This window comes from Lingula anatina, chromosome 3, assembly GCF_051362555.1.
Source record: "Lingula anatina isolate TDL-2025a chromosome 3, LinAna3.0, whole genome shotgun sequence".
NCBI lineage: Eukaryota > Metazoa > Brachiopoda > Lingulata > Lingulida > Lingulidae > Lingula > Lingula anatina.
Window position 1 is genome coordinate 30,522,668 of NC_141769.1, and position 10,042 is coordinate 30,532,709.

At 36.5% G+C, this 10,042-nt stretch overlaps 2 protein-coding genes across 2 annotated transcripts; one reads left to right on the forward strand and one right to left on the reverse strand.

Moving 5' to 3' along the window:
* Positions 1–230: 230 nt before the first annotated feature.
* Positions 231–2,259, reverse strand: LOC106175276 (small ribosomal subunit protein uS13). The gene is made up of 5 exons (XM_087009204.1): positions 2,126–2,259; positions 1,811–1,909; positions 1,383–1,469; positions 963–1,156; positions 231–453 (listed from the first exon to the last, which is right to left on the reverse strand). Exons 1-5 carry the CDS (start codon positions 2,126–2,128, stop codon positions 378–380), a joined length of 459 nt encoding a protein of 152 aa, XP_086865330.1. The 5' UTR covers positions 2,129–2,259; the 3' UTR covers positions 231–377.
* Positions 2,074–9,911, forward strand: LOC106175268 (vacuolar protein sorting-associated protein 52 homolog). Its single transcript, XM_013557180.2, has 19 exons — positions 2,074–2,221; positions 2,629–2,704; positions 2,918–2,970; positions 3,207–3,282; positions 3,483–3,550; positions 3,886–3,999; positions 4,217–4,278; positions 4,541–4,691; positions 4,990–5,090; positions 5,403–5,535; positions 6,005–6,062; positions 6,172–6,305; positions 6,586–6,741; positions 6,998–7,116; positions 7,401–7,524; positions 7,756–7,959; positions 8,110–8,287; positions 8,556–8,674; positions 8,914–9,911. The coding sequence occupies exons 1-19, from the start codon at positions 2,084–2,086 to the stop codon at positions 9,058–9,060; spliced, it is 2,211 nt and encodes a 736-aa protein (XP_013412634.2). The 5' UTR covers positions 2,074–2,083; the 3' UTR covers positions 9,061–9,911.
* Positions 9,912–10,042: the final 131 nt, after the last annotated feature.

Genomic DNA, 10,042 nt, shown 5'->3' on the forward strand with positions numbered 1-10,042 from the left:
ACAGAGTTCCAATTCTGTTGCATTTCAAGGCACTTTGGAATTATCACGTCCCGTTGGATGGAGGGATAAAAACATTTTTGCCAAAGGCAAGTCTTGAGCTCAGGATCGAAAATTGCTACCAATTAATGCACTTCCAGTTTGATTTACAATTGCTTTCTTTTCCAAATTTGTTAAAATTATTTTTCTTTGTCGCTTGCATAGAGACACAGGAAGGAAAAAAACTTCATAAATTCCACAATGTACATCTTTTTATTATTTTAGTGTAAAATACACCATTCCAGCTTCACATCGCTTTGGTCCTGACAAAAATTCACAGATTCATGACCAATTTTCACTTGATGCTTATGAAAAAGTCCACATATATACTATAGTCCACTTTACTTCTTCTTGGACACACCCACAGTTCTACCTCTGTGTCCAGTGGTCTTGGTGTGCTGACCTCTCACACGCAGGCTGAAAATAAATGAAATGTTCCATTTACTAATACATGTATCAATATATAATTTTCACATATTGTTAATTCTTATATAATGTAAATTGTTTCAATTGGATTCCTTGGAAACGTATTAATGGCCTTAACTGAATAAAACATTTTGCCACATTCACAAGTGAAATTAAGTGTTCTTTTATTTCAACAACCATCTGTTGTCCAACTACTAAATTTAGACGATGACATCGTTTTTGTATAACCCTCATCCTAATTTAAGAAATTTGTGTTATAAAAACAAATCTCGTGGCAAATCACTCAGGCAATACTAACTTTAGTATCCCCCTGCTCAGCATTTCAAACCTTAATCACAGAAATACCGAGTCCCCTGTTGGAGCTTCCCACAAGTATTGAAATATTCAACCCTTTTAGCTTGGACAAGCCACTCTTAAACATTATCAACCTGCCTTACCCCCAGTAGCCCAGTAGTGTCCAAGCCCCCTGTGCCCCCCACCGCCCCCAAACCTGGCCTTACCCCCAGTAGTGCCTGAGCCCTCTGTGGGCCCTGATCTTCTTCAGTCTCTCCAGATCTTCACGGAGCTTGTTGTCCAGGCTGTTGGACATGACCTGGGTGTACTTGCCGTCCTTGACGTCCTTCTGTCTGTTCAGGAACCAGTCAGGAATCTTGTACTGGCGAGGGTTGGACAGGATGGTCATCATACGCTCAACCTGCAAGTAACCAAGCATCTGGGCTGCAATGTTGAACTGGGATAATTGTTTTAATATCGGCAGTGCATTTGTGGCATTTTCACATGATGGAAGGACATTTTGGGGAGGGTGTTTATAGCTTTTTAACACACTGATGGAGTATTGTATCATGAATTATGTATCGAGTTTAAAACTTATAACATATGTGCAACAACAGAATTGTAAATTAATAGAGCTGAACACCTACCTCTTCCTCACTGAGCTCTCCGGCCCTCTTGCTGAGGTCAATGTCAGCCTTTCTGGCACACACGTGTGAGTAGCGGCGACCAATACCCTACAAGTATCACACATAAACTGTTGAACACATTCCCATTAGAATACACAGTAACACAGTGAATCAAATAATATACAACAATCTTTATTGTCCATGTCAAAACTACCTCTCTCTCTTCTTTCCCTATTTCTGAACAATTCAAATCAAAATACATTGACTTTGTTTGATGTTTTAAGGGATAATTAATCCCATACAGTACCAAAAGAACGAGTACACCTGGAAATTGTCTACATGCAACTTACATGATCCAAGATCTAAGGACAAAACATTTGGCTTTACCACTAGCAATATATTATCTACGGTGTTTTAACAAGTTTGTACAAAAAAATTGGTTTCCTTACTTTGATTGCGGTCATGGCGAACGCAATTTTGCGTTTGCCATCAATGTTGGTGTTCATCACACGCAAGATGTGCTGGAACTTCTCTGGCAGTACCAACGTCTGAAATGAAACACCATAATACACGATTAATTTAGGATAAGCGTGGACATTAAGTACAATAATTTTCACAAAGTGCAATAAACAGGCCTTAAATAAATATATACTCGTGTACTTTATAAACAAAGTAACTATATGATTGCCATAATTGGCCAGAATCATGTTTCACAGGGACAGATGAAACGGATTTTAGGTTCACTGTTGACTGATTGCACCCACCATCTTGGCTGCTTGGAAGGAAAAGGAAGTCTTTTACGCATGCGCATATCAACATCCAACATGGCAGGTCTTGCAGCCGAAGATTTTTCGGACGAGGTAGTTTTGTTTTGCAGAAACTTTTCGTTTCTTTATTTACACTAAAAACAAAATCACCAAACGTTTAAGTGTATTTATTATGTAAATATGTGCATTAAAAGGATTTCAGTCAGATCAATGTTTTAGAGGGGACTCCAAAAGTTTGGTGTGGCTTGATTTTTGCGGTTGATCACCGCCCCCCCCCCCCCCCCCCATCCCCTGCATTCTTATTTGCGACTGTATTGCAGGTCTTTCTGTCTAGCACTGGATGTTACGATGATTCTGTATTCGATTTATGAACTAGTTCAGTTGATCAGTACAAAAAGCAAATGGGTACTTTGCACTGGTTGTATTGAGGTCTCCAAATAGCTACAAAGCAGTTAACAGTGCTGAATGTTTACCTGTAGTTTACTGTCATTTAATTTCAGATCATTGATCCAAATCAGTTACACATGGGGGAACTTGACTTAACTTCAGAAGACTTTCTTCTTGATGAAGTAGATTGTAAGTTATTATAATATCTTACAGTTTTTATCAGACTGTAGCCAGCAATTTCAATTTTTTTCTGAAAAAGTGGACCTTTTACCATAAAATAATGCCATATAATAATATAATATAATACACTGTATATTCTTGTTGTTAAAGAGTGAAGTCATACAAGTAGGTTGTCTGAAGAAAGAATGGCAAACCTCTGTATTTGTTCTGTTTTTTTTGCAGTCCATATCCAGCAAAATTTAGAAGATGACATTGTAAGGGAGGCACTCAAAACAGTGAGTTGATGTTTAAGATGTTATGAAAATATGCAGAGATGTATTCAATTTTTATTGTTAAACACATTTTCTGTTTAAAAAATTGAATTATTTTTATTATATTTGTCATGTGTAAATGTATATAATTACTCGTCATAAGTAGATAATTTTTCTAATACTTGTGAGGTAGTTATAAACATTAGTGTAGTTGATATTCTCTGGTGAGGCTGATATGATGTGTTATTTATACATTCCAGGGTGTTGACCTGAGGCAGTATTCTAAACAGGTAGAACAGGAACTTTTAGAAGTGGAAAATGCCTCCATTCAGGACTGTATCCTTTCTTTTCCCAACCAGTGGCTCTATCAATAAGTGCTATTTCAATCCTAAACATTGTTGGTATTTTAATCACTCTCTGTTAATAAAGTTAAACATTAAGCAGGAGTAGGTAAAATACATAGAGAAGAAAAAGGAGAAAAATATGCTTGATGTTTTTTTTATGCTGTCACTTAAAACCCTTGACAAACACAACAGATATTAAAGAAAGTCAGAACATTGCCAGTCTACACACACAGATAACAGCTTGTGATTCCATATTGGAGGTGAGTTGATCATTTATTTGTGTCATGAACAGGGTTTATTATGACAGAAATCAGTTGCCTTTGAAACTCTGGGTGTCTACTATTGGTGCAAACCTATGAACTGTAGTTAGGGTTTTGCCTGTGATTATAGTTACATGGATTCCAAATGGGCAATATTGGATGTTTAAACGATTTCCAAGAGAGTGCAACTTGCAACTACATTAAAATGTGTGTGTGTGTGTGTGTGTGTGTGTGTGTGTGTGTGTGTGTGTGTGTTCCACAAATTTCATTGGAGACTGGATGACTCTGGGGAGAAAGCCTTGACAATAACACACACAATTGTTTTTCTTTTCCAGACCATGGAACAAATGCTGCAGAGTTTTCAGACTGACCTGAGCAGCATCAGCAGTGAGATACAAACTCTCCAGGAACAGTCCATTGCTATGAATATCAAACTCAAGAACAGGCAGGTAAGATGATTTCATGTATTATGAATATACAGTATATCAACACATTTTCACTGGGATATATTGGGTCCAATGGTTCAAAACCTGTGGTCTCCACACCTGTCTGTAGTCGGTTGAATGAAATTAGTTAATATTAAATTAATTGTCATCGTATTAATTGGTTGTATGATGTCTGCATTTTGTACACAAGGAATTTTGAGTTGAATGTTGTATATTTCAGGCTGTGAGAGGGGAGCTAAGCCAGTTTGTTGATGAGATGGTAGTCCCAGAGTCCATGATCAAGTAATAAAACAGTTTTTTTAAGTGTAGAATACCTGGAAATACTCTCTTTTTGCATAAGTTTGAACTAACATGATTCCTTTTTTTTTGTTTGATTATATTTTGTTTATTATACAAATCATTTCTGAATTAGTGAGATGTTACTTTGTTCTCATTATTGTTCAAATATTGCAACTAGTTCAGTATTAAAGGCAATAAAGTGTGAAGATTTTCAGATCATTGCACTTCAGGTGCCTAGATCATTGATGATGTATCACTTTTGCAGTCATATATTAGACAGTCCAGTGACAGAGAGGGAATTCTTAGAGCAGCTACATGAACTAAACCACAAGATAAACTTTGTAAAAGAGCAATCTTTTAAAGAGTCAAGATCATGTATGGACGTAAAGGACATACTAGAAAAGCTGAAAATTAAGGTATTTAGTGACAAAGTTTTAATTACTGAAATGTTGAAACACAAAAGGAAGGCTGTTTGATTTAAATGATGGTTTATTGTATATAAATTTTATATGATGGTATAATTTGACTTTAATTTCGATAGTCAAATTATTTTAATTTTTATCAATACTGTAACATTAAAATTGCAGTAAGATCATCCTTTGGGTTTATGATAATACAAGTATAATACTGTGGTAAGTATGAATGACAAGATATGTATTCAAAACTACCATATTTATTTTTACACCACTTGCCTATAATATATCATTTCCTTAGGCCATAGCAAAAATCCGAGAGTTCCTACTTCAAAAAATTTACCAGTTCAAAAAGCCAATGACAAATTATCAAGTGCCCCAGAATGCCATGCTCAAGTTTAGGTGAGGGGTTAACACTGTATGAGTTAACAAAAAATCAAGTTAATCAGCGTCCTTGTCTTGTATATGATCAAACTTCTTCATAGAAAAGAACACAGAAATCCATCAAAATCCAATGACTTATGACTATTACTGATAAAGAAAGAATATTCTAGTTCTAAAAACTATCTTGAACTGCTTTTAGTCTAACTTTTGATTACCTGATTATTAATTGACTTATGAACTCAGAAGGGACTGTTTTTATTTTAAGGGTGTGATTGATGGCTTGGTAACTGGCACATTGCATATGTTTCATATTCATATGTGTATTTTCAGGTTTTTCTATGAATTTCTACTGGCCAATGAGCGACATGTTGCCAAGGAAGTTCGTGATGAATACCTGGACATAATGAGCAAGATTTATTACTCTTATTTCAAAGGATACTCCAGTCGCCTTATGAAACTACAGGTAAGTCCTATGGTAGATATTAAAAAGAAAAAAAGGTGATGTCAGAACTGTAACCAGGGGGTGGGGACTGCCCTTTTTGCCAGGAACCAGGCTGCTCTGCATAAAATTTGATCAAGATGCATAAAAATATCATGGTAAAAGGTCCAGTTTGTTGACCCCCCCCCCCCCCCCCCCCCCCCCCCCCCCCGAGATTGCTGGCAGCAGGCCTGTATGTGCACCATTTTCCCAAGATAATTATTATAGATTAGTGAGGAATTTGAGTTATTTAAAGATGCAAAACAACACTTGAATTGTATTTTAACAGCATTAAAAAATTTTATAGAAAAATCTTAATTCATAAACTGTTTTTGAAATGTATGCCTTAAGTGTAATGGCCTAAAATGTAAAACAATTATAATACATTGAATCACCTGTTAGAGAATAATGTTGCAAGCTTATTAGTGAAACACCTTCAATATTCTTCTTTCAGTTTGAAGAAGTAGCAGACAAAGATGACTTGATGGGTGCTGAAGACACAGCCAAGAAAGATATCCTTTTAGTATAGTAAACAATGCATTTAAAAAGTATTAAACTCTTTTTATTATGTAATTTTGTAATTGTCATATCGATTGGGACTTGTTTCTTAACACCACCCACGTTTCTTTTCCTCCAAGCCAGCTCTGAAAAATAGGTCCACCATCTTCACTGTGGGGAACAGGGGTGCTGTACTTACGTCAGAGTTAGAAGCTCCAATAATTGTTCCTCATGCTGCGCAGAAGTCAGATAAAAAGGTAACTGTATTATATATTTTGAGATACATTGTGAATAATAAGTGATAAGTCTTGATTTCCCCATATAAGAACTACATGATAATGACTCAGACTAGTCACTTATTTATTTAGCAGGAATCTAAGATTTACAAAATGTTTGAAAAAGATTTTAATAAATTTAAATTTGACTTTAGTTCATGGCTTAACAAGATTCGAGTGATGAAATGTAACATTTTACCATCTTCAACTCTTACAACAATATAAAATTATGTAATATGATTATAATGTTTTCTTTTTGTAGTACACCTTTGAGAGCCTCTTCCGTAGCCAGCACTATGCCCTGCTGGACAACTGTTGTAGAGAGTACCTGTTTATTGTGGATTTCTTCATGGTGTCAGGGTCTGCAGCACAGGACCTTTTCAATGCCGTGATGGGGAAGACCATGTCCTCTTTTCTGGTAAGTGGGGGAAAGGGAGGGGGGAGGGGGGTAGACCCGAGAAGAAGACTGAGGTGCAAATTATCTGGTCTTTTGGCAGCTAGACAAAATTAGTGCAATCCTTGAAACCCCCCCCCCCCACCCCCACCCCCGAGTTGCAGACATTTTATGTGAAATTTGCAAACTAGGTACCTTGAAATTATAAAGAAAATCTGAAACTCCTACCCCCCTCCCCCCCTTTTATGGCATTCCTTATTTCTTTTTTTTCCTGTTTCAGAAACAGATGGACTTATTCACCAATGAATGTTTCGACTCCATAGCAATATTCCTGTGCATACATATCATATACAGATTCCAGGTGGCAATGCACAAGAGGTCTGTCCCTGCTCTGGATAAGTAAGTACAACTGTGTGTAATGTATGCTAAATTGAGTACTCTGATATAATGATAATGAGATCTGAAGTTCATTATCAGATATTTTCAAGGAGACTTACAGATAATCACTCCTGGATATGCAATTTTATAAGTCATCTAGCACTAAAGTCTTTGAAATTTTAATTTTATATGTACTGGTATATTTGCTAAAATATCTTCCACTTCTTTACAGCTTAGTATAATTATGATGTTATTAAAAAAATTAAGAGTATTCCCATTTTAAAAAATCACCATTCTTTTCTTAGATACTGGGAGACATTGTTGGAGATACTGTGGCCAAGATTTGAGCAGATTCTTCATATGAATATACAGAGTGTGAAAGACTGTGACCCCTCCAGACTGGGGCCTATAGATACCAGGCCACACTATGTGAGTACATGTGAATATACAAAGTGTGAAAGACTCTGATCCCTCCAGACCTTTTAGAAAAAAAAAAACGTGGACTGACTTATGGGAAAATTGTTATTTACTCCAGGAAAATTCATTTTTTGGCCAAAACAACAGTTATTATCTATTTAATACATGTAAGAGCTTCAGATATTAGCTCTTGACTGAGTATTTTGACAGCTTCAACCAGTATCTATTCTTTGTATTTTCCAGATTGTTAGAAGGTATGCAGAGTTCTCAGCAGCTATAGTGGGTCTTAATGAGAGCTTCCCCAGCGAGAAAGTCAACAGATTATTGGCTCTTCTGCAGGGGGAGGTAGAAAACTTTGTGCTGCGTATGGCTGCTGAGTTTTCGGCAAGGAAAGAACAGCTGATCTTCCTGATCAATAACTATGATATGATGCTAAGTGTTATAATGGTAAGTTTCATCTCACTGACAAGCAATGGTCTCACATTCTTCCTTTCGCACATTTTCAATATGTTTATTAACACTATTCTGAATACTTCATCAGACTGATTACAGTAAAGGAGAAAGCAGTGTAAATATGTTTGGAAGTCCATTTTTCAGGAAAGAACTCACGAGGACTCCAAGGAATCTGAGAGTTTCAAGGAACTGCTGGCAGCCAGAACCCAGGAGTTTGTGGAGGAGATCTTGGCCCCCCACTTCGGTGGCCTCATGTCCTTTGTTAAGGAGTGTGAAGTGCAGTTAGAGAAGGGGAACACAGAACAGCTGAAACACCAAGAAAGTAAGTGAATAGGAGAAGCTAGAGCAGGGATTTTGCCAGGGAAAAAGATTGGAATGAAAATGTTTATTGAAATTTTTTAAGTTTGACTCTACTTGAAGATTTCAGTAAATAAAAGTTTGAAGGGATTTATAGTTGATTAAGAGTATTTAGAGTGGTACGTTTATCAAAAAATATTATCGTATAGATTATTTAAGAATTATTGAATATTCCCTTGTTTTGTGCAAATCTAAGTGGCGAGGTAATGTTTTTGTGATACTTTGTTTCATAGGGCGAGTTCAGCAGATAGTACGAGGGTTCAACTCCGAGTGGAAAAAGGCGATTGAATTGACCAATCAGGATGCTATGAGGTCTTTTACAAACTTTAAAAATGGAACACAGATTTTACAGGTAAATCCATAGCCTTACATCATCAGTTATTTATAAGGTAGAATTAAGTCACCACCCTTGTAGGAAATGTACACATACTGTAGATGCTGCAGACTTTGTGTGTCATTATCTGAAGCAGGAAGTGGGGAAAGAACTTTTATACTGTATAAACATAACAAAAAGATCATTGTTTATTGCCTTTACTTTAGGATTATTGGTTCCAGCAAAGTCACTCAAACTGGGTTGTTTGTTTCTTCCAGGGTGCCCTGACCCAGCTGATCCAGTATTACCACAGGTTTACCAAGATCATGTCCCAGGCCCCATTTAAGAGTATGGCTATTAGGAGTGAGCTTATCAACATACATCATGTCATGGTGGAGGTGAAGAAACATAAACCGACTTTCTGAGAGGTTGCCTCATCTTGATATATGAAGTCATTTCTGCATAAGTGAGGGCATGGTGTTGTCTTGATCTGTGGCGCCATCATGCAGCAATCAAGGAGATTACTTGCATCTTGATTTCTGATTATTTCATTGGTCATTATATATAAGATGACACTGATCGGTGCTGATTCTAAAAATGGGCGTTTTCTATAGGAAACTTGTCTTGCAATATGTTATTGTGATTCAGTTTATCTTAAACAGTGGGTATTTAAAATTCATCGGTAATAGCCATAATGTCATGATTGAGATTAAAAGAAGAATGAAACAAAACTTTGTTAGTACAGCTGAGAGTCAAAAACTTCCTCCATACGGAGATAGTCTAAGTTGAGACAACGGCCTTGTGCTTACCAATAAAGGTGCAAAAATATTCAGAAAAAGGAGCATTCAAAACCAGTGCAATATTGAAATCATAATAACTTTAAAAATAGACGTAAAATTTCTAAGATTCATATATATGTAAAAACATACCAAAATGACCACACACCAGTTTGAATAATTACAAGGTACATGTACTTTTAATAAGGTAGATATCATTTAAGTTTTCAGTCCTGTAGCCAGCATTTCAAATTTGGGGGGGGGGGGGGGGTCTTTTCATCATGAAACCAGGTGTACCTGGACCAAATGTTACCCAGAGCAGACCCCTTTCCAGCAAAAATTGCAGTTCGGTTTACACCCCTCTGCCCTGGCTACGGGTTTGTGCTTTTATCCACTTTGAAGCACATGACAGTCACTGTTGTTATTCAGGGGATGTATTGATTGGCATATATATGACATGTTCCTGTATTCCTGAAATAAAATATTTGTGTATTATAAAATCACCTTTAAGCTTTTTCAGAAACTGCTCAACACTCCTCTTATTGCACTAGCAGAGTGTAAATATTGTTTGAATAATTTACTGAAAATATGCAACCCCTCCAAATTTGGAATTTCAGGATTCGACAATACC

Coding starts and splice junctions, on each gene's coding strand:
- LOC106175268 (XM_013557180.2), top strand. CDS start 2,084: ATGAAACGGATTTTAGGTTCACTGTTGACTGATTGCACCCACCATCTT. Junction 2,222..2,628: donor CCGAAGATTTTTCGGACGAG/GTAGTTTTGTTT, acceptor ATTTAATTTCAG/ATCATTGATCCAAATCAGTT. Junction 7,960..8,109: donor TGATGCTAAGTGTTATAATG/GTAAGTTTCATC, acceptor TCCATTTTTCAG/GAAAGAACTCACGAGGACTC.
- LOC106175276 (XM_087009204.1), bottom strand. Junction 1,157..1,382: donor GAGAGCTCAGTGAGGAAGAG/GTAGGTGTTCAG, acceptor GGTTACTTGCAG/GTTGAGCGTATGATGACCAT. Junction 454..962: donor GGGCTCAGGCACTACTGGGG/GTAAGGCCAGGT, acceptor ATTTATTTTCAG/CCTGCGTGTGAGAGGTCAGC.